Source organism: Ammospiza nelsoni, chromosome 7 (genome assembly GCF_027579445.1).
Source record: "Ammospiza nelsoni isolate bAmmNel1 chromosome 7, bAmmNel1.pri, whole genome shotgun sequence".
NCBI classification, from domain to species: Eukaryota; Metazoa; Chordata; class Aves; order Passeriformes; family Passerellidae; genus Ammospiza; species Ammospiza nelsoni.
This window is the reverse complement of record NC_080639.1, coordinates 32,568,658-32,596,139: the sequence shown is the minus strand read 5'-3', so window position 1 is coordinate 32,596,139 and position 27,482 is coordinate 32,568,658. Positions and strand designations below refer to the sequence as shown.

The following is a 27,482-nucleotide window of genomic DNA, read 5'->3' as shown; positions in this document are numbered from 1 at the left end:
TTGGAAAGGACCCACAAGTATCATAAAGTCCAACTCTTAAATGAATGTCCCAGGGACTGAAGCCACAACCTTGGCATTATTATTGTAGGGCTTTACCCTCACAGAACATTTAATTTATCAAGTGCAAAAAGTTATGATAAATTTAAGCCACCAGAAGACAGAGACTGGTTTAAAAGTAAATATCATTTTCTACTCTATTCATAGAGCAGAAACTTGAGCATGTTTGCCCTTTGTTTCCATTATTAGGAAATAATATGCTTTCCACATAGTGTAACTTTAAACACACCAGCTCTAATCTGACATTTAAAGAAATATTCATTTAAAATACTTTTCTTAATATCATTATAATTTTCAGCAAACAGCACTGAGACCTTGTAAAGTCTCTTTTTTAAAATTTATTTACCATTCCAACAGTCTTAGAGTCGGTGCTGTCATCTTGCAGAAACATTTTTCAGCCAGTTACATGAAGATCTTCTGAAAAACAAACATTAAAAATGTTCTTGTCATGACACTGTGCTTTGATTTTAAAATGCTGCAGTACCCTAGATCATGTAAGAAGAGCCACCACCTCAATTTATGATATCAAAATGATATAAAAAGCAGTTTCACTGCAGTAGTAGTCTACAGTGCATGTTCACAGAGCTGACTGCACTGAAGCCAACAGGCTCAGAGCCTGTCCAACTCTCCTGAACATGCAACAAGCAACTTCTGAGGGCAGGAAATAAAACTGCACCATTGATACTTCATGTGCAAGCTTATTGGGACAGCATCAAATGTTTCTTTGTGCAGATTATTTCCACATTACAAGCTCTGCCCAAGAAGAGAAAATCACATGAAATTCTCAAACTTTTACTGCACTGACAATTAGGGAAGAGAACATTATAGGCCAAAGAATTGCCAAATCATTGCAAAACAGAAGTATTGCTGTTCTGGCTGTTCCAGGAGGAAAGCACACAGCTTGTCTCTCCTCTCCACCACCAAAAAATAGAAAAAAAGATCATAGCAAGAATGCCAAAAGACACAGAACAGCATCTCAGTCACAAGCCATGGTGCAAGCAAGTCAACTGGAAATTCTTCCTTGTATTTACTCAAGATTATTTCATATACAATTTGAAAGACAACATATCAAGATAAGGCTTGCAGGCAAAATAAATGGGTTTAGTTTTTCCAGTTATACCAGCTGCTCCAACAATACAAGTTCTGGGATACAACCTCCTCCCCCTTTTAACATGTTCTGTCATCATGTCTTGTTTCATATTGGATTGTTCTTGAGATAAGAGAAACAGAGACACTGCTTTCACTTTAACCAGAAAAAAAACAAAACAAAACAAAACTGAAAGTAAAATTATTTACATTTATATGTCAAAATCTGTAAGCCTACATTAATGCAACATTAATCTAACATAACTCTGACGTCTACTCAACCTCCAAAGGGTACCATGAGGTGAGAGCAAAGGCAAGAATATTCAGAAGAGATGGAAAAGTGAGCCTTAGACGACATGACTATTACATTCACTGCAGCCCTGTCATTTTTACTCAAAGAAAGTTTCCTGTAGGTTCTTAGAATATAGCAAAGCAAAAGATCCAAAAAAGCAACCAAGATTTCCATACCAGTACTGAGTTCTGCAAGTAGAGATCACTGCTCCCATCTGCATAGGAAGTTACTCAAGACCAAAGTCTGCACAGAAAACACATTAATTTTACTATTAAAATAAGAGAATTTAGCTTAATCAAAGGTATGTTTTAGGAATCTGGTGGTATGTAACAGTCATGCTATCAAACTGCCATGGCACAGCTGGATATGGGTATTTGAGGAATAAAAAGAACAAAAATGTTTGAATGTTTTTATGAATGAAATGAAAGCTTCCTATTCAGCACTTACTCAAAATTCATGAAACAATGCTTCAAACAAATTTTCCTATACAGAACTAGTAGTGCAGGGTATTAATGTGCTTTATACCTCAGGGTCCTTACCAGCTACCAGCCTACCCAAGCACTCAGCTCTCAGTAAGAGAGAAGGCAAGATACCCCAGCAAGGCTGTGACCCCGCTGGACTTGAAGTCTGACTGAATGAGTTGGAAACACCCCAGTTTCAGGTCAGCAGAGTGAAAACTGACAAGCAGAACATACACTGATCTCCTTGTTATTCTTGTCCAGCAACATTAGGAGAAAAAACTCCATGTCAAGCTGCCAAGGCCTCTCTAAGCTTCACCATGTACAGAGCAATCCCAGCCACCAGCAGCTCCACATTTAACATCAGCTAAGGATTACAAATGACATCCATTTCACATGCTGCAGATCTAATCTGGTCTAGTGCAAGGACTAAACATATCGTGCTTTGTCACAGGATATACAGACACAGATTCCTGATAAGAACCAGCAGAGCAGCTTGCAGAGAGACACCCTGGCAGCCGAGCCTTCCAGGCAAGGGAGAAATAATCCACGAAATCACTGCACTTGGAGTGAACAGGGGGCTCCTTCCTGCCCACAGATATCTTTGGGGAAAAGCAGCAGGAACAAAGAGAAGGAAATGAGTAAGTCTTCTTAATGCACTCAGAGAAAAGTGAATGCCTAAGAGAAAAGATATATGGCTCAAGCCCTGGGGACCTCGGGGGAGGAAGAGTGACTAGAAACTCACAAGTAGAACACTGGAAACTGCAGGAGGAAAGGAAAGGGAGCTGCAGCCCAAGCAGGGGAAGCACGTACCCCTCACAGCCCCAGGCAGGCAGGACAGCGGTGCCAGCTCAGAATCACTGAATTAATTCGGTTGGAAAAGAGCTCTGAGATCATCGAATCCAACACATGACCAAACACCACCCGGTCAACCAGACCGTGGCAAAGGCTTTCCTTACACACCTCCAGGGATGGCAACTCCACCATCTCCCCGGGCAGACCATTCCATTGTTTAATCAACCTTCCGTACAGAAATTCTTCCCGATGTCCAACCTGACCCTCCCCTGGCGCAGTTTAACACCGTGTGTGCGCTCTTGTCCCGTCACCGCTGCCTGGGAGCTCGACCCCGCCCGGCTCCTGTCAGGGAGCTGTGCAGAGCAACACGGTCTCTCCAAAGCCTCCTTTACCCCGGGCTAAACTCCCCAGCTCCCTCTGACACCGCTCACAGGAGCTGCGCTCCACACCCTCAGCCGCTCCGCTGCCCTTCCCCGGACACGCTCCAGCGCCCGAGAGCCTTTCCTGCAGCGAGCGCACGGAGCGGGGCACGGCGGCCGATGCGGCGCCGAGCCCAGGGCCAGGGTCGCTGCCCCGGTGGCTCTGCCCGCACTGCTGCGGGTACAGCTCGTTCCGGGGACAGCGGAACCCTCCACACCCCCAGCCCGCCCAGGGCAGCTCCCCGGGCCGGGGAGAGGAGGGCGCGTTCCGCACAGCGCTGTCACGGGCGGCCGGGGCCGAGGGGCGGCGGACACGGGGCACTCGCACACCCTCGGCCCCCCGCTCGCACGAAGGGACAAAGTTCCCTCCCGGGCCCGGCCCCGCTCAGCCCTGCGGGGCCTCTCGGCCGCGGTAGCCCCGGCAGCGGCGGGACCCGCCCGTTCCGGCCCCGTTCCCGTCCCGGCCCCGCTCCCGGTACCTGAGGCCGCGCCGGGCCCGGCGCCCCCCGCGCTCCGTCCGGCGGCGGCACCGCCCGCCCGCGCCGGACACCCGCAATCCATCCCCGAGCCCGCGAGCGACCGCCCCGCCCGCCCCGCCCGCGGGCCGGCCCCATCGACCCGCTCGGGCAGCAGCTCCACAGCCCTGTCCTGCTGCCCGCCCCCCGCCCGGCGCGGGAGGGGCGGCGGGGGAGAGCGGCAGCGGCAAGGGCGGCCCGGACAGCCCTGTCCACAGCCCCGTCCCTACCGTCAGCCACGTCCCTGTCCCCAATACCGTCACCATCCACATCCCTGTCCCCACCACCGTCCCCATCGCCATCTACATCCCTGTCCGCACCGCACTCATCGTCATCATCCCCATCTACATCCCTGTCCCCACCACCATCCCCGTCCGCGTCCCTGTACCCACCACAGTCATCATCACCATCCCCATCTACATCCTCATCCCTGTCCCCACCACACTTATTGTCATCACCCCCATCCCTGCTCCCATTGCTGCCACCGTCACCATCCCCATCCATATACCTGTTCCCACCATCCCCATCCATATACCTGTTCCCACCACATCACCATCCGCATCTCCATCCCATCCCTATCCTTGTGCCTGTCCCCATTCTGATCCCTGTCCCCATTCCCGTCTACGTCCCCATCCCGGTCCCCATTGCCATCACCGACCCCATTCCTATCAGGCTTCCCTTCACTGCCTCCACCCCTATCTCCATCTCAGGCCAAATCGCTTCCCCCTTCCTTGTCCTCATCCCTATCCCTGTGTCCATCCCCGTTGCCATCCCATTCCCATCCCCATGTCCATCCCGTTCCCATCCCCATGCCCATCCTGTTCCAATCCTGTTCCCATCCCATTCCCATCCCCATGTCCATCCCATTCCCATCCCCATGCCCATCCTGTTCCAATCCTGTTCCCATCCCATTCCCATCCCTGTTCCCATCCCATTCCCATCCCCATGCCCATCCTGTTCCAATCCTGTTCCCATCCCCATTCCCATCCCCGTGTCCATCCCATTCCCATCCCTGTTCCCATCCCATTCTCATCCCCATGTCCATCCCGTTCCCATCCCCGTGTCCCACCAGGCAGCCCCGCTTTGGGCATGGACATTTATACAGCCTCCTCCAAAACTTTAAGATAAGCAAGTTAAAAAAAATTAACAAAAACACCCACAAAAAACCACAAAAATCTAAAATATGGAGGAACAGAGAAGGCAGGGGAAGAGAGCACGGAGTGAAGAACTAGAGATGGAGAAGTGGAAATGGAGCTTGAAACTAGTCTGTCAAAAAAAAAAAAAAAAAAAAAACCAAAAAAAGGGGAAGAAGCAAAACAGAAGCGTACAAGACCCTTGAGAAATGTCCTAAAATGCAGTGAGGTGGTGGAATCTTAGTTTCATGGTTACCATAATCTTTACATTCTGTGATACAAAATCTCACAGGACTTGAAAGCAGTGGCAACTATTAAATTATTTTTGCTTCACTATCAACACACTTTTAAGAGCATAAAAAAGTGATATTGTGTAGACATGCAAGCTAAATTAAAGCAAAATTTCAAGATGTCTATGTTAGTGACTAACAAGCTGCAAAAGGAAATGCTAGGCAAAGTCTATAAAAAGTATTGAATAAAATGAACTTTCATAGGCTTAGATGAAATTGCAAAATCAGATTCTGGTCCTGTTTGGTTTTGTAGTCAATGTTAGTACTCTTTGTACTCAACGAGTGTTGATTACTATTTAAGAATTAAGCTCACAGTACCAACCTAAAGATAACTAGGTGTATGTCACATCTTACAGATTATTCAGTATCACCTGCTAAGAGAAATAAAGCTTTTGGAGAAATTTAGCTATTACATATTTTGGAAATTTTATAGCAAAAACTGTTAGGAAACAATAGTAACCAATATATATACATGAATTAAAAGGTGTTTAATAATTATTAGGTGATATATATAATATAGCTGTGAAGTTATTTTAAATGCTACTCACACTTACAAACTGTTGAAATCAAACATGATATTTCACCCTTCCTATAGGTTAGTGATTGAAAAATCCATTCCCTCTCATATAAAAATGTGATAGTTTATCATCATTTTTCTGGGTGAGTTTTGCTGTTGGTATTGAGCTATTCCCTGTAGATAAACAAAAGTTGCTTCTTAAAAAAACAAACAAACAAACAAAAAAAAAACCCCACCCCAAACTTGAAGAACTTTTAGTGTGAAACTGGTTTGGGCTTTTTTTGTGAGCCTGAATTTTGTAATCCACCTGTATTTTAATTTGCATATAGTAGCACTAAGAGACATCCAACAAGTTTGAAGCCCCATAAAAATGATTGTTAGAAATAGTAAGATACAATCCCTACCCTAAAGCATTTATAGCATAAATGGCACAAGGACATGCAGTGAATTATATTCTTGGTTCAAACTGTCCGTTTTTTATGTACTCTGAGTGTACATTATAAATAAAGTATTGATTTGTTCTTCTGGCCTCACTACCACTATTGGACAAAATGAAATTGCCAAAATGTGCAGCATGGTGCTTTTACATGAAATTGTGACTTTACAGTTGTCTAAAGAGATTTTAGGTAAACTGAATTTCTTAGATAAAGTTTCAGGAAAACAGCAGTCCTCCTGATGATGCATTCTGTGGAATCCAGAGGAGTTGAAAAATAAATGCAATGTAACAGAAAAAACGTGTGTGCATCTCACAGCCTCTAATTTTCTTGGCTCTAGCAGGTCTTTGTTTAGTATTTATACAGAGACTCAGTGAACTTACACAGCTTACTCAAGGTCAGTCAGTTCATCAGCAGCAAAACCTGAAGAGAAAAGCAAAGAGTTATGACTACAGCACTGTGACACAGAAACTGCCTGTAATACTTTCCTATATCTAATAGTGCCTTTACTAAATAATATATTGGAAAATACTATACATAATTTATATTAAAATGGGGTGAATGTTTTATATTTTAAAAAAATCCCTGCTGCATTTGAACAGGGAGAATAAACAAGGCAGCAGGGAAGGTTGAGATTCCCAGGCTCTTCTATCTTAGCTGATTCAGAGAAAAAACTTGGTTTGCTGCCCCTGGAAAATGCTTTCCCACAGTAGTGATGACAAAATATCTGTGATATGCAGATTTTCTCTCTTTTTATGCTTTGGTCTCCTTTGACAGTGGAAAGCACATGAAATCCCACCTGAATTGAGAGCAGCTCTCTGGCTGTAGCTCCATGTGGCCTCTCATGTGTATCAGTTTTCTTCTTCAGGAGGCAATGCAGCACCTCAATATGGCAGCACAGTTAAATCCACCTTGTTCAGGTTCTGATTTGAAGCATTTTGACTGGGGCAGGCAAACAGGAAGGCACTGCTGTCCTTCAGGTTGAGTGCCAAGAATTCTTCATCACAGGATGAAGCACTTACACTGTGGTTCCTGGGGAATTTTGAGAGAAACAGGTCAGCATTGTCAAAAGCCCAGAAGTTTGTAGCTATTACACTTAAAACTATCACAGGAATTCTGTATTTTTAGCTCTTGATTAAGTAATTTGCTTCCTATTGTACAATTCATGTGATCTTGTGGATCACATAAATTTGTGATCATGGATCTTGTGTCTTCTCTGAAAGAAACTATTATGAGAATGATTTGTCTTTTGTTTTTACTGAGCCCTTTTCAGGAACTAGATTTGAGTAAACACATGTAATAAAACAATATGTATCTTGAAAGTGTACACATACTGCATATTTATTTTTCTTGCTGTGAATATTTTAGTTACATGCACAGCATTTTTGTAGGCAAAACAAAATTCTATTTCCCAGCATCACTGTAATATTTTCACAAGATAAAACATCCACAAAACATGCAAAGCTTCTAAATTGCACTTATCAAGAAAATTTAAATTTCGTTTCTGCTCATATATGTTCTACTTACAAGAACATAAAAGCTGATTTGGAAGAAATAGATCAGATCCCAAGAATGAAATTTAGTACTCTGTTGGTATCATAACAGAGCTCTACAAAGGAATTGAATCCACTTATTTTAGAGAAATACCTCCATCAAAAGGATTTGGAACAGATCTTTGATGAACAAAATGTCCATGTTGATGAAGGCAAGGCAAAGGAGCAGAAGAAACTGTATTAAAAATTCAAAGGGACAAAGTCAGTTTTGATCAACTTCTGTTCTCCTTAGGGAAAGGACACAGTCTGAGTGTTCAGGAGTAGACTCAGTGTAGGATGCAGACACTGAGGTGTTACCCTGTCCTGTTGGGTTAGACCAAAAGTCCATCTAGCTCAGAATCCCCAATGTTTCATAATGGATGCTTGGGGAAAATGGTGTTGGAAACAAGGGATTTGTTTCCATGGCACATCCTTCTAGTTTTTAGAAACAAATGGGCACCAGCATCCTTATCTGGAAGGATGTATTCAGCCAATGCATTTAATAGCTCTGATGGACCAATGAATTTAGCAAATCCCTTTTGTGAACCCAGTAACACCAGAGCTGTTATGGATTTACTGAGGCAGTCTTATGACACAACAGAAAATGTTTTGTTTTGCTTGGGTTTAGGCCACTGGATAATAATCTTGTCATACAACTTTTAATCCTTGTTCCATTTCACCTTCTTTGCATTATTTGAGTTTTAACTGCCTTATATTTGTCCTCAACTGTCTTTGAGGTGTTCTCACATCCTAAGTCCAGCTTTGCAAGAAGCCTCTTGTGACTGAGGAAGTGATTTTATTGCTCAATTATCCCCACTGCCTTCCTCTCCTTCTGGTCCAATTCTTGAGAGGCTGAAATAAAAACATTCATATGAATACATGAAATATAGTTAGACTGTTAAAGTTACGATTTCCAATCTGTTTTCAGTCCCCTTTTTGTGTATTTACAAACATTTTGTGGTTTTGACCTTGCTGAGCTGTTATGTGGCTGTTTTCTTAATGTTTTACCTGATGACCATCTCTAAGAAATCTTAGTGCTTAAAAATGTATTATTTTGAATAAAGTCTATGCTGATCACTATGAGAACTACTTCTACTTACAGGAAAAATGTTACTCTGAAGATGTAATACAAGAAAAAACCACAAATATTTTTGTGATGTAATTTTTTATCAACCATTACTTTTAATAGCTGTAGAAAATCAATTGGAACTGAGAGCTTTTTCTGCTTCCTACTGAACATTACTTGCAAATATTAGCTAGTAATAAAATTACAGATGAGTAAAACAACTTGTTTGGGGAACTTGCCATCACTTACTTCAGTCTCTTTACTCTGCTGATTTATAACAGGAAAGAAAACAGGAAGCTTAATTGGCAATGGGATTTCCCAGACTGAAAATTATTAAATTGCTATCACTCAATTATTTTCGGTAGATGAGTTGTGATCATTAATTGTTATAAAAAGGACAGTTTAAAAAACCATTTGCAAGCCCATTCAAGCAAACCAAAAAGTAAATGGAAAGTAAACCTTTTGGAAGTGTTCTGAATTACTGAATTAGCATGGCATTGAGAGAAATCATATGTAGGAGTGGATTGCACGTGTAATATTCATGCACGTTGACAACCAGAGAGCCATTTGAACACCAGGGCTGGCAGAAATGCATGTGTGAGCATGAATACCTGCCCTGCTGGAGATGTGAGCCAAAAACACCAAACAGGCCTTAACAGAGAGCCAAAAGTGAGTTTTATTTACACTGAATATCCCCATGAAAGCAACTCTTCTAAAGGTCAAGTCAAGCAGTTTTCTCAGCTCAAGTCCAACCAGATGGAGCTGCTGATAATGTGACCCCGCATGTTCAGAACACAGAACAGATTTTTACATTTGTGCTTCTGCACATTCCTGGGTGAATAATCACAATGATTCAGGGAGGCACATTGCAACATAAGGTGGTATTCAAAGGGAATGGAAGCATTGCCCAATATGGCAACAGGGAACTGATCCCTTGCTGGGAATGCAGAATGCTCCAGAGAGGGCAGGGGTTCTCCTGGGAAGGGCCTAAAGCAAAGGAATCCATGTCCCACATGGATTAGCAAGGGAGACCTGTGTATATGTGGGTTCTGTAAAGAGAGACCACAAATGGATTAAACTGGAAGCTGCTCTGCAGGCAAACACAGGAGGGTTTTGTTTTTCACATCTTCTAATTTTAACACCACTGGTCTTCTCAGTGCAGATGTGTCGCAGACATCTTTTTGTGAAAATCCTTTCTTAGGATTTTTCCTGCTGAAGCTGAGAAGTTTCAGCAACAGAATGTAAACAATGATTATCTGCTGCTGTGGAATGCAACAGGTCCATCTTGGATGTTTATAATTAATGGCCAATCAAGGACCAAGCTATCTCGGACAGAGTCTGAGAGAGCTGCCTTTTGTTATGATTCTTTTCTATTCTTAGCTAGCCTTCTGAGGAAACCTTTCCTTCTATTTCTTTTTAGTATAGTTATAATGTAATATATATATGTATATATCATAAAATAATAAATCAAGCCTTCTGAACATTCTCGTCTCTTCCCTCATCCAAGAACCCCTGTGAACACTGTCACTCAGATGCTCTTAAACTGCAGCAAAAATGAAATTTTATCAGGTGAGAAATTGCATGGACAGAGCTACTGGTTTGGGGCTTTGCTGGTGCATTATTTTTAGATCAAAAGGTTTCAAAGTGTATTGTTCATAAAGGTCAAGTCTGTTGGCTTGTTTGGATGGCACACCAAATTGAGCAGGCATGCAGTGCTGCAAATAGAGGTTTTAATGCCCTATTCTCACAGTAAGGACTAACATAATTAATGTAATCTGTTTGTCTAGAAGATTTTGTCCAATTTACATATTCATTAGCATAATTTACCAGAGTTATTGCTTTCAATACTGTTTTTTAAAGCAGCCGAGTGAGAGAAACATTTTGATACAATGTGTTAGTTTTGATATATTTTTGATACTGGACATGTGAAGCCCACATCATTAAAAATTGGCCGTGGCCTTCTTCAAAGACATCCACATGATCCTTACAGTGTCAGACACAGCACTGCAGAGCTGCAAATCAGCTTTTATACTTTTTGGTGATTCATTAAGGTATTATTTTAGGAAAGTTTCCTATAGTCTTTGAGCAGGACAAGCAATTTTACAGAAATGAGTTAACAGTTTCTCTGTATACTACCAAACAGAAACAATAAACCCCGTATGGAGGCACTCAGCACTCAGAAATAGTGCTTTGAAATTGTTTCCATTTTGTATGCAAGCAGCATTGACACTGGAAATAGATTGAGTTATACACTTATTGAAGAACACAGTATTTTTAAAGTGTTCCACTGCTGACTAACTTAAGTGGCATTGTATATTATTTCTAAATAAATCATACATCCTAATAAGAAACTTGGACTGCAGAGAGCTGTGATAATTGAAAAAGATGCTGCACGAGCTGTTCATTGCCTTCCCCCAGCTCTGGTGGAGGGAACGTTCCCTATTCTGTGAGAGAACATTCCCCATCCTGCTAGAAAGAAGGCAGCCAAGTAATTTAACCCATCAGAAAGAGTATTTTTAGTTCTGTTCCATTTTGTCTAGAGACAATTGGAGAGTGCTCATCCATGCTTCTCTGATAGAACTGTGGATGCTATAATATCCAGATGACTGATACCTTATATTCAAGCAGCACCCTGCTACATCCAGAGAGGGACACCTGTCCATGTGAGTTCCAAATTCTCCTCCTAGCCCTCCTCTCCTCCCTGCATTATCTTAAAGTAAATACAATAAGAGTAAAGTGGCACAATGACCATAGATGTGATATAAAGACCTTATCACATCTATTGTCTTCTGAAAGCTAATCTGAGGAGTCAACAGTTTGGGTCAGCTGAAGAGAATATATTTTTATCAAAAGTCACACACTAAGGAGAAATCCAAACACATAAAATATGAGGGTTTCTAAACAATCCTCTTATGAAAAGCCATTTAGAATGAGAGGTCAAATATTAGCAGCCAAACCCTCTCAAAAGTTGATAAGCAATGATGAAAGCCAGAAAAATGTCTCAGAACAGAAACCCATTTGTTTACCTGTCACACATTCAATTATTTGCAGTTTCAAGTGGGTGGGTAGCAAAAAAACCCCATGGTGCCAATGCACTCTCTCTGACTCTTCATGCTACTTCTTTTGTGAAATGACCCAGTAGGTACACCTTGATCCTCTTTTCCAATCCAGTTTTCCTTGCTCTGGTACACTGTTTTAAGGCTCAGTTTTGCCCCTGTGGACTTCTGTGCTCTGCTGAAAAGCTCACACAACACTTAAATAAACACCTGCTAAACTGCAAACTGGTGACACACTGGTTTTATTTAGCACGTTGCTGACACCCTTGAAAAAAAAATAAAGGACCACTAAAATAAAAATGGTGATTTTACATACATTTTCGAGTTATCATGGCTTTTACTCAAATTAATGTTCATGACAGTGAGAGTGGAAGTTGATGCAGGTCAGGCATGCACAGCTGTGATTGATTCAGGTTCTCAGTTCAGTTGAAGTGCATAAGTCACATGAAAAAGGCAGCAATCCACATTTGTTCCAGCCAAGGAAGTAAATAGGTGCAACAGAGAACACATAATAATGTTTCTATTACACAAGGAAGCACAGATTTTCTGATCATGGACAAACTTCACTGCTATTCCTTGGCTCCAGGTGTGACTGTGTGGAGCCTGTGCTGTACAGATACAGCTCCAGGACAGAGGTTTGTGCCCTGATTTGCAGTTGGAGGGATTCTGCTGCCATCCTTCTGCCAGTTCACTTTCAGCGGCAATATAAGGATTAAGAAGTTATGAGAAAGAACAGAAAATAACAGCATGCAGATAGCTAATTTTGAATGGAAAAGCAAGTTGTAAATGGGAATGCAGTTTCCCTCAACTTTTGCAGATTTTGCCTCAGCCCAGACCATCAAGTTCTTAAGACATCATATTTTCATCAAATTCTTTTTCTAGGTTTGTCTTTTGATACACAATTTGCTGTTATTCCTACCAAATAAAATGGGAAATAGTGGTGTTACCATCACATTAGTTCAAGGACATAAACAGGCCCTGGTTTATAAGTTTCTCTATTCCTTACACACCTTGTTTTAATGCACCAAGAATTATAGCTGGGTTTTTTCCCATCCTTCATTTAGAAAAAATATGGACTAATTATATTTTGAAAGTTAATGGTTTTAGTGTATCTACATTGAACTCTTGGCAAGCAGCCACATCAAATGAGTTCCTGGTAATTTGCCATGACTTCACCATGTGCAGCTCCATGAAATTACATGCCTCCCATATGGCTGTTGCTATAGCTATGCCAAAATCAACCAATTACACTGTAATCTTGCTTGTGGCCCTTCTTGGAGGAAATCTACACACATCCTTTATCTGGGCAGATAAAATGTTTTGGGTATTTTTAGCTCTCTGTAGTATTCTCTCAACTACTAGAAAACTTATTTATATTGAAATACTCAGAACATGATGGTTAAGTGATTAAGCAGTGTACTTTATAATAAATATTTAACAATAAAGGAATATTGTCTAATGGATATCCTAGACATGATTTTTCTTGGCAGTTTCTCTAACTTTTATTGTCATGTTTAGCTGGGCTTAAGGACTGTTCAGTGTGATGCACTGGATATTAAGGTGCCTTTTAAATTCAGTTTATACCAATCTGAATGGCAACATGCTGATCCAGGCATCAGATTCTCAGCCCTCCTGGGCATTTCCAAAATCCTTCCACCCCTGGAACTTCCTTTCAGGTTTTTTTTTCTGCTTTCCTCTTGCACTTTACCACACTTCCCAGGCCTGGGTCTATATATGGATTCACAGCGTTGTTCTTTCTGCATGTTCAAGGGCAGGCCATTAACTGCATGAAAACCATCCAGAGTGAGCAGGATGCTGAAAAGCTTCCCACACAGCTTAGCAAGGGATTTGTAATGCTTTTGTCTAAGTACACACCTCTTCAGGCTGACGTACTTGTATGAAATTTTAATACTTAGCGTTGCTGTAGCTGGTAAACCATACAAAACACCTTGGAAAACTGTGGAGCCCCACGACTGATTTGTACAACACTTGCAGAAAGCTGTCTGCAAATTCCTTCCCTCTGAATCAAACTGTTAGACTGCATCTCTGTTTACCTGTTGATTAATAGAAACACTTTCCTCCTGACTTTAATCCTCTCATTCCTTATCCATTTGTATTCATCTGCATTCCCTTGCTCTGTGTTCACATTGCAAACTGCCTGGAGGCAGATGGCAACAGGAGGGGGATGCTCTGCAATGGTAATTACTTCTGTTAGCATGGATGTTTAGGAGAAGATCACCTGCAATCCAACTGTGCTTACAAACCTGGACTTGGTGCATCATTGAAGGATGCTGTTGCTGGATTATTTGTGCTGTGCAGGATTTCACAGAATCATACAGGTTGGAAAAGACCTCTAAGGCCAGCCCAGCACCACCATGCTCACAGCTAAACCATGTCCCCAAGTGCCACATCCATGTGCTTTTTGAACACTTCCAGAGATGGGACCAGATAAAGGCAATTCAGGCTTTTGTTCACTCCCATTCCATCTGTAAGACTGAGACTATACTAAGACATTTCTTCTGCACATTAAAAATTTCATTTATGGTACACTCGGCAACAATAAAAAGCTTTTCATAACACAGGAACTGACTTCTGGCCAAATAAGGATGAAAAGATTCAGAAAATTACACCATGAAAAGAGACTGTAGGCTTTTCTACTGCTCTTGTACTGAAAGGTTGGAAGTAAAGGTTGGAAAATTTTTCCATGAAAGAAATATACCAATCAGCACAGCAATCCTGCTGGATCTAGCTGAATTTCAGCTTTAAAAGCTCAATTTTGTAATTTAAGCACAAGACTTCTGTGCTAAAAATATCCACCAAGATAATCTAGATGCCATTCCATAAAACTACAAAAGGTCTATACAGAAACCAGTTTTGAAATTTAGATTGATCTATTTGAATTTGGATGAGTTAATATATCAAACTTGTGTTTATGGTCCAACAATGTGAGATAATATTGCTTAAAGAGATAATTTGCCCCTTTTTTTTATTGGGCTGGTGCCTGTGTCCACAGCCATCTGAAAACTGCATCTGGCAAGGCTAATAAAATGAAACAGGAGATCTCATGGCCTGGGTCTTTCAGCCCCTTCCCTGGCAAAACTGTGATTCATTTGGCACCTTGATACTGAGAGAAATCCTATTCTTTTTGGTCCTCAAATGTAAATTCCACTGTAATTCAGTAAATTAAAATGCACCAGCACTGCTCTTTTTCAATGTCATTCTTCATGCAGACTCAGGAAGAACACACACTGATAGCAAGAGATTGCAAAGGAGTTGCTTAACAGAGTTGTTTCACTTTCCATATGACCTGAAGCACTTTTCTGTTCTGCTCAAGCCTTGTGTTCTGCTCAGTGCCACACCATTTCCCAGAAAACACTTGTACTCACAGGGAGGAAAAGATAAATTCAGCACTGGGATATTTTCTGGAGAGTGCATTACACTAAGTGCTTTTGGGTGTGATTTAAAGTTTTATAGTGAAATGATGCTGCTGCTAGCAGAAAGTCTCCAGCACACTATTACAGCCACTCTACTTTCTGCCCTTTGCCTTTGCTGTTAAGGTTAATAAGACTAATCAGGAGCATTATTTGGAAATATTAGGTAATAAAGGCTGGCCAGCTATGGAACACTAAGAACTGGTCTTTTTAAATTTCACTGCAGCTGGGTAAATTAACTCTGGTCCTGATCCCCTCTGTGCTGTATGGCCTGGCCAGGACCTGCCAGCTCCATCCTTTCCACATGCCTCAGGTTTTTGGACCTTGTTTTGTGCTCCTCTGGGAGGATACTTTAACTCCAGCAGCTGGAGCCCAGAGCTGCTCTCTCATTCTGTGATTCCCTCTGCCAGATGCAGCAGTTGAACCTGCTGCATGCATAACTCTGACTACCACGTAATAAAACTGAGAGGAGAGTGAACAGTCCACATGGTAGTTTATATCCTGACTGTATTTATTTTAGATAAATATTTACCTATGCACACGCAGCAGCACATACAAAGGAAAGGGGTATTTGCACTTTCTCTGAAAAGCTTTCAGAGATATTCATCTTTAATAATCTAGCTCAGCACAGCTCACAAGCTACACAATATCCTGCAGAAATCCCTTTCATTATCTGTAAAATGTCTCATAATGTTCTAGTCATAATTTGCTCTGACATTAAAATAGAAATGTTAATATTCTCAATATCTCCTTTCCTTGCTTATGTTCCTCAGGAAGATCTGGCAGCCCACAGAAGCCAGATGGTGACTTGAACTTCCCAAAAGAACTGCTGCTACTGAAAGGGATGTTTTTGCTCTCTCCTATCTCATCCTGAAGGGCATGTACCTAGTCCTTCCTTTGCTTTGGCACTGACTCTAGTCTATCCTTCCAGTCAAAAAAGGCAAAAAGGCAATTAATTAGAGATAGCTGAAACCAGGTGAGGAGAACATGCTTGAAGAAGGAAGCAGGACTACTGTGAGAATACTTGGAGGATTCCCTAAGGGACACAGGGCCACCTGCAGCCACACAGCTCCAAGGTGAAGTCAGGATGTCAGAGCAGGACTAGGAGCAGTGTGGAGGCTTCCAGAGGGACAAGGCAAGTCTCATATCAAGACAGCAAGCAAGGCTAAGTCAGCACAGACCTACAGCTAAGCTCAGAAAAAATCTGAAGGGCCAGAGCTGAGTTTAACTGGATCTCCAGTTCTCTGGGACAAGGACTGTGGGGTGGAGACGCTTGGTGATGGTTATTAGAGCCATTAAGATCCATTAGTGCACACTGACAATTACTCATTTTGATCTACTACCAAGTTTGTTCACTGCTTGATATCCTATTATACCATGAAGCTGACATCTCATTGCCAAGGGAGGAGCAGCAAGCAAAGGACTAAAAATACCTGAAATACCCAATATGAGAACTAAGATACTTTGAAAAAAACAAAAAAGTAGTGTATGGCTGCAGTACAACACAGGGCAAGGACTAGGCCAGACCTGGTGTGCTCAGCACTCCGTCCTTCAAAGCCTGAAGGGTTGTGGAAAGTGAAAAGAGAGAGAAAGAGAAAAGTACATATTATATTATGTCCATATGAGCACCTGATCCTCACAGTGCATTGTGTCCTGCCCTGTTTGGCACAAAGATGATGGGGGGAATCTGTCACATCTCTCTTACAAGGAGGGACTGCAGGAGCTGGGCCTGTTTAGTCTGGAGAAGACTGAGAGGAGGATCTCATTATTGCATATAAATATCTCAAAGACAGATGCAAAGAGGATGGTGCCAGAGTCGTTTCAGTGGTGCTCAGTGACAGGATGAAGAGTACTGGCCAAAGTTTCACCTCGGCATGAGGAAGAATTTCTTTACATCAGAGGTGGCAGAGCCCTGCAATAGCTGTCTGGGGAGGGTGTGGAGTCTCCCACGCCACAGACATTCTGAGCCGACCTGGATGCATTCCCGTGTCACTGCTCCAGGTGACCCTGCCTGGGCACGGGGCATGGACCGAATGACCTCCACAGGTCCCTTCCAACCCTAACAGTTCTGTGGAGGTGGTGGAGCCACATGCCTGGAGGTGTTCAAGGAAAGCCTGGACATGGCACATGCTCTGTTTGACACGGTTCTGTTCGGTCAAGGGTGGGACCCGGTGAGCTCAGGGGTGCTCTCCAGCCCGACTGACCCCGTGCTATATCGGCGATAACCAGCGAGCAAGCAGCTCCCGCCGCCTTGAGGGCGCTGGGCCGCTCCGCCCGGCGGGCGAGGCCGCGCCACTGCACGTCACGGGGCGGGGCGGGTCAGCCATCTTGGGCTCGCCGGGCAGCGAGCGAGCGGGCGGGGGCGGAGGCAGTGCCCGCCCTGCGGAAGTCCCTCGGTGCCGCCGAGCGCAGCCCGTCGAGTCCCGCCGGAGCCCAGGGCTGCCCGCTGTCCCCAGCACCGCCGCTACCGACCAGCATGGCAGGGCGGCTCCCGGCCTGCGTGGTGGACTGCGGCACGGGGTGAGACACGGCCGCTGACAGCTCGGGGCCGCCCGGGGCGGGGCCGGGCGGGTTCCGCCGCCGATGCTGCTGCAGATGGCGGCGGGGGTCGCGCTGCCGGGCCGGGCAGCCGCGCCCGAGCCCTCGCGGGACCGGTGCCGGGAGGGATGGAGCGGGCCGGGCTGGGCCGGGGGGAGCATCCAGCCGCCTTCCCTTCCCCGCCCTTCTCTCTCCGCGTCCCGGCGCGGCCCCGCTCGCTGCTCTCGCGCCGGTCGGGGCCGCCCCCATCGCTCCCGGGCCGGGGTGCGGGACCTTGTGCGGCTGCGGGGCCGGGGGAGGCGAGCGGGGACGCGGCTCTCGCTGTTCCCCAGAGCCCCTAGGAGTCACGGCTCGGGGGAGTCGCCGCTCTGCCCGGCGCCGCCTGGGGGGATCGTGTGTATTTATTTTTTATTTTAATGTGCGGATAATGTCATTTATTCTGTACTACTTCTCTCTGTGGAAGAAAAAAAACCCCTCCCCTTCCATCGAGCAGGCGCAGAGGAACTTCCTTAGTTTTGTCAAAGCCTCTTCCTGCTTTCGGGCTTTTATACCTTATAAGGCATTTTCAGTGTCAAACCTGAACCAAATCCGCTTTGGAAACGCTTCTTTTTCGTTCAGCAGCTGCCGGGCGGCGGAGGGGACGCGGTGCCAGGGGTCCCCAGCAGCGGGAGCGCTGCGGGAGGAGGCCCCGGGGAGCCGGGCCGGCCCTTGCGGGGCTCCGGGGGCCGGGCAGGGCGGCGGGGCCGGCGGGAAGCGGGGCCGGGCGGCTCCGCGGGGCCCTCACGGCTGCGGCAGCAGCGCTGGGGAAGCGCGGACAGCGCTGCCGCCCGCGGGGCCCTCGGGAAGAGGAAACGGCTCCATGGGGCCGCGATTTTCACGGGAAGGGAAAGCGCTGCTGGGTTTTCAAAGCTCTTTAGCTACCGCTGATGGCATGCTGCCTCTTTAGCTCGTTTTTTACTTTTGCTTCACGTCTCATCCCTCTTGCTAAAAATAAAGTTTTCAGTGAGTAGTTTTCGTCTGCTCTGTAGATGCAGATATTTATCGCGCTTTCTTGAAATTGTGTGGTCTCCCACAACCTAAGCACTTGTGTCTGAAAGCACATGCTCGTCATCACCTCAAGAGACTCTGTTTGGTGTAGGGCATCAATAAACCTTTAGGAAGAGCAGGTATATGTATGTGTGTGTCTGACGTCTGCATGTCTAACACTTGTGTGAAGAAGTCATTCCTGTAGTGAAAGCAGAATTAAACCTTGAGTTCTGTGGGATGGAGGAAAGGTAGCGCAGTGGAAATGAGGGTGTGTAGCTGAGTGAATAGAAGTATGTGTGAATTTAACATGTGTATATGTGCTGTTTGTCTTTCAGAGCAAAAGATCTCTAACTGCTCTTCCACATGCCACCAGAGGCTTTTTCCCATCCCACATGTTTGTGTATCACCAGTAGTCCCATTAAAGGCAATAATTATGTCTTTATAGGTTTGTAAAGTGCAGGTTATGACCACTGGATTAGAAATTTGCTTGAGGCTTTCAGCAGTGCCCTGCAGGAGCAGCATGCAAGCCCAGAGCTGTGTAAGAAATAACTTTGTGATGTGAGAGATGTACCAAGGGACATGAGTGTTAAAGCAAATGTTCCTGGGGAAGATGTGTGCAAGTACACCATTAATCAACCTCACTTCAGATGATGTACTCTAATGTTCTTGAATATGATGTTAGCCAAGTCTTGCTCCTGTTTATTTATTTCCCTACAAATCTTGAGAAAATGTTCTAAGATTCTGTTTTGTTGTGCGCCATATTTTTTTTTAATGCAGCCCAGCCTATTTTACTCTCCAGGCTTTTAATTTCAGGTGCATTTCATCATCCAAGGTTGTTCTTCCATAAAATTCTGCTTCAAGAAAATGAGGCAAAGATTTGTAGCACTGTAAAGATTACAGGGTGTTGGGGTGGTTTGAATTCAATAATTTCAGTAGATAAAAATATAAAGTGGTGAATTTACAAAGGAAATATATGCTGGTTGAGATGAATAAGAAACAGCTGGGTAAAAGTGCAGTGGGTTATGATAGCATGATCATGCTCCTGGCTTTTATTTTTTATTTGGTGTAGCCCTCCCAGTCCATCTCACTTTTTGTGTGAGAGCACAAATTGTGTCAGCCCTGTGCTCAGTGCAGGTCAGCTGAGGTTCCAGTGTTCTGTCCTGTCTGCCAAAATGACAGAAAGCAGACAAATTAAATATAGCCCCCAAAAAGAGGAAAAGAGGCTTTGAAAATACAGCCAAAACAGGTGAAAGGAACTGCCTTGCTTAGAACAGGCTTCAAATGTGCACTGGTTTTCCAGTAAGTAGGCATTTTTAGAGGAAAGGGTTGATAGTTTGTGATCTCAGAAGAATTGACCTCAATCAGCAAAAGGGCAGGTGTAGAAGTGGTATTGAATTGTGTTTTCCTATGTCTTGTGCTTGTAGCCACAGTTCAGTTTATCTAAGTGTTAAATTTGGGGTATTTTTTAAGGTGTGTGTGCATTTTTGCCAGCTAAGAATGAGGAATGAGAGAGGCAGCAGAGTTGGGCATTCAGCATCAGCGTGCACAGATTATAGAAATGATAAGGACTTCTTTCAAAGTATAGAGACAAAAACCACAGAGGAGATTGGGGAAATAATGTGATGACTGTTGTTTGATGTTTTAACAGCTCAGTCAAACTTTTTAGAGGTCATCTAAGTACATGTCATACAGCTGGAGCTGGGAGATGGGTTTAATCAGTGGCATGGCAGTCGGATGCAGCTGAAATTCTTCCAGTGTTACATTTGTACCCTGAAATTTGCATTCTTTGCTTAAGCAAACTTGATACCTAGAAAATAGGTAATTGATAGCTAGTAAGAGCAAGCAAATACTTGTGGTTTTAGAAGCTGCTTGTCTGAAGCACTGTCCTTTTATTTGTATATGCTATGAAAAATCTGAAGAGCCCAGTTAAACATAACTGTTAAACTCAATATTATTTATTTCTAGAACTGGTAGCCTTGTCTAGTTTAGTTTTAAGTATATTGTTTGTTGGGTAATCTGTAGAACAACGCTGTGGACCTTATTGTCAGGAAGTCTTTGTCCATGTTTGTAGTGAATTTGACTTCACTTGGCTGCTGAGAGCCCCTCTCTTTCTCTCCTTTCCACAAAAGATAGGCACGAGGTCCATGAGCAATGAGCTATGAAGTGGCACCTATGTGCTATTCTGTTTATATCCTTCAAACTCTGGCAAAGTTTTGATTTTCCTGAAGTCAGTAGATATGCTGTAAATGAGACTTACTTCATACTTGATGTATCTAAGAATTACATTCATTTTAAAACAAAAATTAAAAATAGAAAAATGAGATGGAGTTCTTCCCATAAAGTATGTGAACAACATACCAAAGAAAGGAAAAGGCTGTTAGTCATTTTTTAATCCCAGTAGGCTGCAGTTTTTTGCTCTGTGCCTTTTGGGTGTTTGAATTGTTCTTGCTGCCTCTTGCACAGGCGAGCACAGCGCTGCCTGCGAGTCATGATTAAAAGCTCTTCCTACGCCACTTTGGAATTCAGCTTGATTAGGTTGACAAGTAGATTTTAACTGTGTCTTTCTGTGTGAGTGCACTTTTTTCCTTCAGTGTGACTTGTATAACACTGAATTAGCTCATTTGGGGTGGCAGATAATTGCAAGTGTTCAAATTAATGGCTCTTCAGCTGAGCTGTGGTAAGTGGCTATGCAACTACTGCACTTCTAAAATGAGAACTTAATTATAGCACTGAAAGGGATGTACAGGATATTATTTGTATTTTCTGTACCTGAGCTTTGTTTTCTGCAGGTTTGTGTGCCATTTTTCAGTGGCTGCCAAGTGGATCCATTCAATACTTGAGTGTCAGTGATGACCACCTTCTCTAGTGTACCCAGGAGTCTTTTGTTGGGAGGGCCATGTCTGTTGGTGACCTTTTTCTTGAGTAAATTGGTTATATGATTGTGTGGAAAAAACCCAACCTGTTGTCATGGATCTTGTTTTCTGCCTCCTCCTATGCCAAGCTTTTTATTTCCCTTTTTTATTTCCCATGCACAGGTTGCAAAGAGTGATGTATTTTCTTAACTTCTTTCTTGCATACTAGGGGTGAATGAAAAGTTTTAGGGTTGACTGGAGAATATTTCCTGTTCTTGATGGGAACTCAGGATTTCTTGGACACCTCCTGGCAGTCTGGGATCCCATAGAGCTGAGAGCCAGGAGGATTGAGGCTGCTCAGGATTTCCAGGGTTTCTTGATGTGGAGTTGCAAGCTGTTCTTTGGAATGAGTCACATCCATCTCTGAGAGTTCCTTGGCTATTCAGTCTCTCTAACCAGTGCTGTGAATGAAGGAAGAGTAAATTTGGCCACACAGAACCTCAGAGAAGCAGAAGCTGGCTGGAGTGAGCTTTGCTTTGGCGAAATTCTCTACAAACCCTACTGCTCTAGTTAATCTTCATGCAGATCCTCTATAGCTCTTAAAGAGAGCAAAGTGTTTATGGGTTCAGTGCCTTCTGATGTGATAAGATATGACAGGATAATGTAATTCTGTTTCTCTTCTGGGTTTTGACCTGAGAGTGTAAATGAGTACAAGATCCATGAAAATAATCTTCCATAGACAGCAAAATCTGTGAGGTGAGAAATCCGGTGCTATAAAATCAAGGTAGGGGAAATCAGTCTGTTTTGTGAGCTCTTGAACTTTTTGCTATCTTATACTGTGCCTTGAAATTATTTTCCTTTCCTAATGTTCCAGGCTTGGTTTATTTCTGCAGATTTTTCCAAGCCTAACTTATGTTTAGTGTAAAGATTTCAGCACCGTGATGTTTTTGCAGCTTATACTTCAACTGGATATTTTGTCATGACCTTCTATGGGCTTCAGTCTTCATGAAAATTTTCTCTTTTGGGCTGAATTTTCTCTGTATTGTGTCATCCCAGAAGTAATTTTTCAATATGGAAAGCATGGAAAAAATATTTCCTTGATGGCATTTGGAAAAAAATCTTCTTCCAGGGTTTTAAGAGTATCTTTTACTTGCCAGTGGCTGAAGTGTGGTTAAGGAGGGAGGGGGAAATGTCTCATCCTTCACGTGGAAAAGGGAATTGTGCTAGGTTTAAGAATTGATTTAATACATTTAAAAAACCTTTGCAAGGACACTTGGAAGGCTGATGATGGCCTGTGGTGTCTCTTGGATGATTCTAATACAACACAGTCCATGTTGCAACACTAAATGCTTAGAGTATGCAATATAATTAGGAATAATAGGAGTTCAGTTAGGAGTACATATATTTCTACTGACACACTTTTTTTTTTTTTTGTGTAATTCCATCATAGAAATCAGTTTCTATCTTGTTTTATTTAGTGCATTCCAGAAGCCATTCAGGATGCATGGCACCTTCCAATCCTTCAGTTTCTGCTCCTCTTTTCCTGTGTCTCATTGTGCTTGATACAGAGGAAAGGGGCAGTGGCATTTCAGGGTAGAGGACAAACCCACTTGAATCCCTGGGCTGGATCTGTAAAGTTAAAGATTAACGAAGCTCCTTCTATAAACTGCAGGGTTTGGGGTGTGCCTGGGATGGGCAGGTGCCATTCTTGTCCCTTGGTGTGTTTAGTACCTGCCTTGGACTTTCTGCCCAGCAAGTCTGCTGATTGCATGGCTCCTAAATTCAATTAATTTACTGGTCTAAATTAATTGAAAATACGGTTTTTATAAGTTCAGAAATACTGCAGCAGTTCTGAGTAGTAATCCATGTTCTCTGTTGTTTTATAGGCACATCTGAGAAACTTTGCAGTAGGTCTGTTGGTTCGTGCAATTGGAAAGTTTCAACATAATGTCTCAACATTTAGTTTCATCATTGCAGACTTTCTTTGGGACATGCTAAAAGGTTTTAACAATTTCAAACAAACTTCTTTTAAAGGAACTTTAAATTAATGCTTGTCCAAAATTAAAAGACTTTAGGGAGACAAGGTTAATTTCAAAGGTAAAGTAACTAGAATCATACTTGGGTTTGTCCCCAAGGAAATTGCAAGTTCTTTTCTCCTCAGTGTAAGAAAAGGAATCTCTATTACTTTAATCCTTAATTTTTGGTCACTGAACTAAAATATATTTAGGTGTACTGTCTAACAGAAATCATCCATGGGTAGATGTTTAAAAATACCAATTGGACTGTAAACTTGTTAGTGCCCATAGCAGGGTTATTTAACCATCAAAATGAAGCATCAATCCTTTCCAAGTGCTGCTTGTGATGTATTGCTGGGGTTTTGTTTATTCAGTTACATCCAAAATTGAAAAAAATAATCATGTTATTTGCTGACTTAATGTAGAGTCTAATATGATTCATATCTTTTTATTTTTGTTCTGGTCATGGGTTTGCATTTTTAAGACTAGACGGAAAAACTCTAGATGAATGTAAGGTTTTGATTTTTTCTGGGATTTCCTTTTTCTCTTTATTATTCTCTTGTGGTCAGTGCAAATATTTGCAGCTGTGCACAGGATGTGTTTTGGCATGCTCAGGCTGTAGAGAGCAAGATGCAGACAGGAGGTTGATAGTTTATTATGATAAATAAATGCTATCAATGGATGAATCCAGATTGTAATTTTTATCTCCATACCTCTTATCTAGGTTTTCAGTATTAGTATTTTTTTTTGTCATGACTTGCCTTAGATATAGTACATTGTTTATCATCTGCAGGATCTTTCACAATTCAACTGCTTGCATATTTACTGTCAGACTGCAGAATCTCTGTGATCCTGTTAAATGAGACCTGCTTTTTATATTAAACAAGATTTACTGGGATGTTTTTGTCCACAGCTGAGTTTTTTCCTATGAGCCAACTGTTTCTGATTGAAACAATCTTTTATTACAAATGTGGTGGAACATGATAAATATGTAATCTGGTGCTTTAGGTGCAAGGCTGCCCTTGATAGAAAACATTTGGTTACCTGCTGAAAGGCTGAAGTGGTGATGGGGCAATTGGGAGTGCTGGGACAATCCCTTGGTGCTTGCTGGGTGCTCCTGCCCTCCATCCCTGCTCTCCCAGCCATCCAGTCTCATCCTGCACAGCTCTTGGGTCAAAGCTGGAGCTCTCAGGTGCTGAAACTGTGCAAATAGCAAGCACAAAAGCCCAACTTTTTTTCCTTTTTTCTTTTTTTTTTTTATGTTGAACAACTTTACAGTTTTAGCCACTTACTACATTTGCTTGAAGGAACTTTCAAGTCAGGCTTTTTCTGCATCATAAGACTTAGATTTCATCAGTTAATTTCTTCAAGTGCAGGACTTTTTTTACTTGCAGGTTATGTATATGTTCATTTAATTGATCAGTCCTTCCTTGCTTTATCTGTTGAAAAATATGTATAATTCATTTATTTTCTTGGGTTTTTTTCTTCCTGATAAATGTCTGTGCAGTCATAGAATATTCTGAGTTGGAAAGGACCCACAAGGATAATTGAGTCCAACTCCTGATGTTAGATTATTTTGGGTAAATGATGTAGAAAGTTGCCAAATAAATCTCCCCCTCATACTAAATGACTTACACTGTTAAGTAATTATTCATGTAAGACTGACAAACTTTTGGGCATTCTTTCCTCAGTATTTGGAAATACTGCATGGAGTAGGCAGGCTGTGAAAAATGCTCAGAAAGCCTGGAAAAATGAAATAGAAATTTATTAAAAAGCCTATCAGTATAGGTGAGTGCTGTGTGGGTGTGGTGTAACACAGAGGCACTGTTAAGACACTTGTTAAAATGAATTAGGGTAGAAGTCTCAAAGGAAGCAGTGAGTAGAAAGGGAGCATTTTGCCTTTGCCAACACAAACTACTCTACTCTCATTATACAAAGATAATAGCCAAAGCCATTTGCTCTTCTTATTTTGAGGAAAATACAGTCAGAGAAAAGCTTTAACTGTTGTGTTAAAGTATGAGCCAGTATTAAATATTAGAAATGGGTTTACAAATGCAAATAAAAGTGGCAAAGGCTACAAGGGGTAGTGTCATCAGGATGCCACAGTTTGGATTTTTTTAGTTGAAAATATTTTAAGTATGGGCTGGTTTCAAGTCCACTTTTCATGGCTCAATTATAATCCAATTTTTTGGACATAAATGCATCTTATCTTCCTCTTTACTTTCAGGAGAACTTTTCCAGAGTTCAGCTTACCAATGCTATTTGTTGTTGGTTGGTTGGTTGATTTTCAAAGATTTGGTGGTAGTGAACAGAAAGCAAAATCGAAAGTTATTGCTCTTCTACTCCATCCAAATGTTGGCAAAGTTAGAAGCAGCACAAAGCAGTAGCTTGCTCTGTTCTCCAGACTGGTGTTAAAAATGTCACCTGGAGACCTGGATTACAGTACAAGTGAATTTATTCTGAGTGCTGTGCAGCACAGGCTGCTTTTGTCCCCTTGTTCCTCCTGGTCATTCTGCTCTGGCTGTGTGCAGCTGTGTCTTTGTGGTTCTCACTCCCCATTTTAGCTGCATTTTACCAGCAAGCTGTACAGTTGTCTGTGCTCTGAGTTGTAAAGGTAGCTGCTGATAAAAAGCAGCACTGGATAAATTTCTGCACAAACCAGAGATGCCTTTAAAGATAAATCAGCCTTTTTCAAAGGTGGTTTTTGTCTATTTAGGAAATAAAGCTGTACTAGAAGCACTTCTCTTTCAAGCTGCTTTTAAGCTCATTTATTAAATTGCTCACCAATCTTCTTACGGTTTGTTTTACTGTGATAGTTTCTGTATGTGGCACAGAAGTGTTTGTTGCCAAGGTAAAGGCTCTTGCTTGAGTGGGCTGAAATTTTTTTGGGGGAATACTGTAAAATAATAGTTTGAAACACAGAGTAGTACAGTTAATTCCAAGGTCAAGCTGGTAGACTCTGAGATTTTTAACACCTCTGCTGCCTAGAGGTCCCATATGTCACTGAAATACTGTACTCCCTTTTACCATCCCTCCATGTGACTTATCTACAATTTAAGGAGGTTTTCTTTACCTGCTTCTAATCTTGTGGGCTTTTTCCATTTATAGAGCAATTTCTTTGGTTTCCACTATTGATTGCTTAAAACACTTGTAGATCAAAAATGTTTTCAAATTTGACAGAAGCAGCTGCTATTTAAAAATGGAAACTAGTAATGTGTGAAAGGTAAACTATATTAGCTAAAGATGTAAAATATGAGAAACATGGCTAATTTCAAAATCTTGCTGTCTTATGTTTTATCAAGGACATTTAAAAAGAGATAGTAAACTAATTTATTAATGCAAGTCCCATTTTCCTAAAGTAATCAGTCCTTCAGGGACTTCTGCTGCTGCTTAACCAATTTGCACCTGATGCTAGAGCTGGGACCTTTTTTAAAGGGGCATGACAGCTTTCCTCTTTCACTGGAATTTCCTCATAATTTCTCTTTAAATGATTTGAAAAGTAAATACTTCCCATTTGGAAGTTCAGTCCCATCTGGATGAGAGAACAATCCTGATACAAGAAGGATGATAGAAGAAAAGCAGCAAATAAAACCATAAGGGCTTGTTTAGGCTTTTCAGTCACATGAGGCTCTGTGTATGAAGACTGTGAATTCATCCATGTTTGAGAAATGTTCCACTTCTTTTTAAGGCAGCTGTTTTCAGAAGACATCAGACAGTAAAAACGTGGTATCTATCTCATAATCCCTTTCTATGTTGAATTTATCCAATTAAAACAAGAAAGAATATTAAGCCCTTTTTTATGAAGTCTTTTATGGACAGACCATGTGCAAGGAGCTGGTATTGAAGAGCAGAATCCCTTTCCATTCTGTTTAAAAACTAGGAGTTTTTGCCATGAGATTTATTTCATGCCCTTTTGAATATATTATCAGGTGCATGTTCTCCTTAGAATCTCCACAGTCTGAGCTTTTCT

At 42.3% G+C, this 27,482-nt stretch overlaps 2 protein-coding genes across 4 annotated transcripts in view; one reads left to right on the top strand and one right to left on the bottom strand.

The window, feature by feature from the left end:
* SLC35F5 (solute carrier family 35 member F5) overlaps positions 1 to 3,640 on the bottom strand; it is a 30,185-nt gene extending 26,545 nt beyond the window's left edge. The window contains exons 1-3 of one of the 3 annotated variants that reach the window (XM_059476529.1): positions 3,587 to 3,640; positions 1,612 to 1,678; positions 404 to 474 (exon numbers count right to left, since the gene is read on the bottom strand). The gene's annotated coding sequence lies outside the window, so the exon portion shown is untranslated. Of the gene's footprint in view, positions 1 to 403; positions 475 to 1,611; positions 1,679 to 3,586 lie in introns of those variants that run through there. The other 2 variants (XM_059476530.1, XM_059476531.1) reach the window with 2 other exon arrangements.
* Positions 3,641 to 17,415: 13,775 nt separating this feature from the next.
* ACTR3 (actin related protein 3) overlaps positions 17,416 to 27,482 on the top strand; it is a 28,760-nt gene continuing 18,693 nt past the window's right edge. Inside the window, exon 1 of the mRNA XM_059475736.1 lies at positions 17,416 to 17,601. Coding sequence (XP_059331719.1) covers positions 17,558 to 17,601 — 44 coding nt within the window. The 5' untranslated portion in view covers positions 17,416 to 17,557. The remainder of the gene's footprint in view (positions 17,602 to 27,482) is intronic.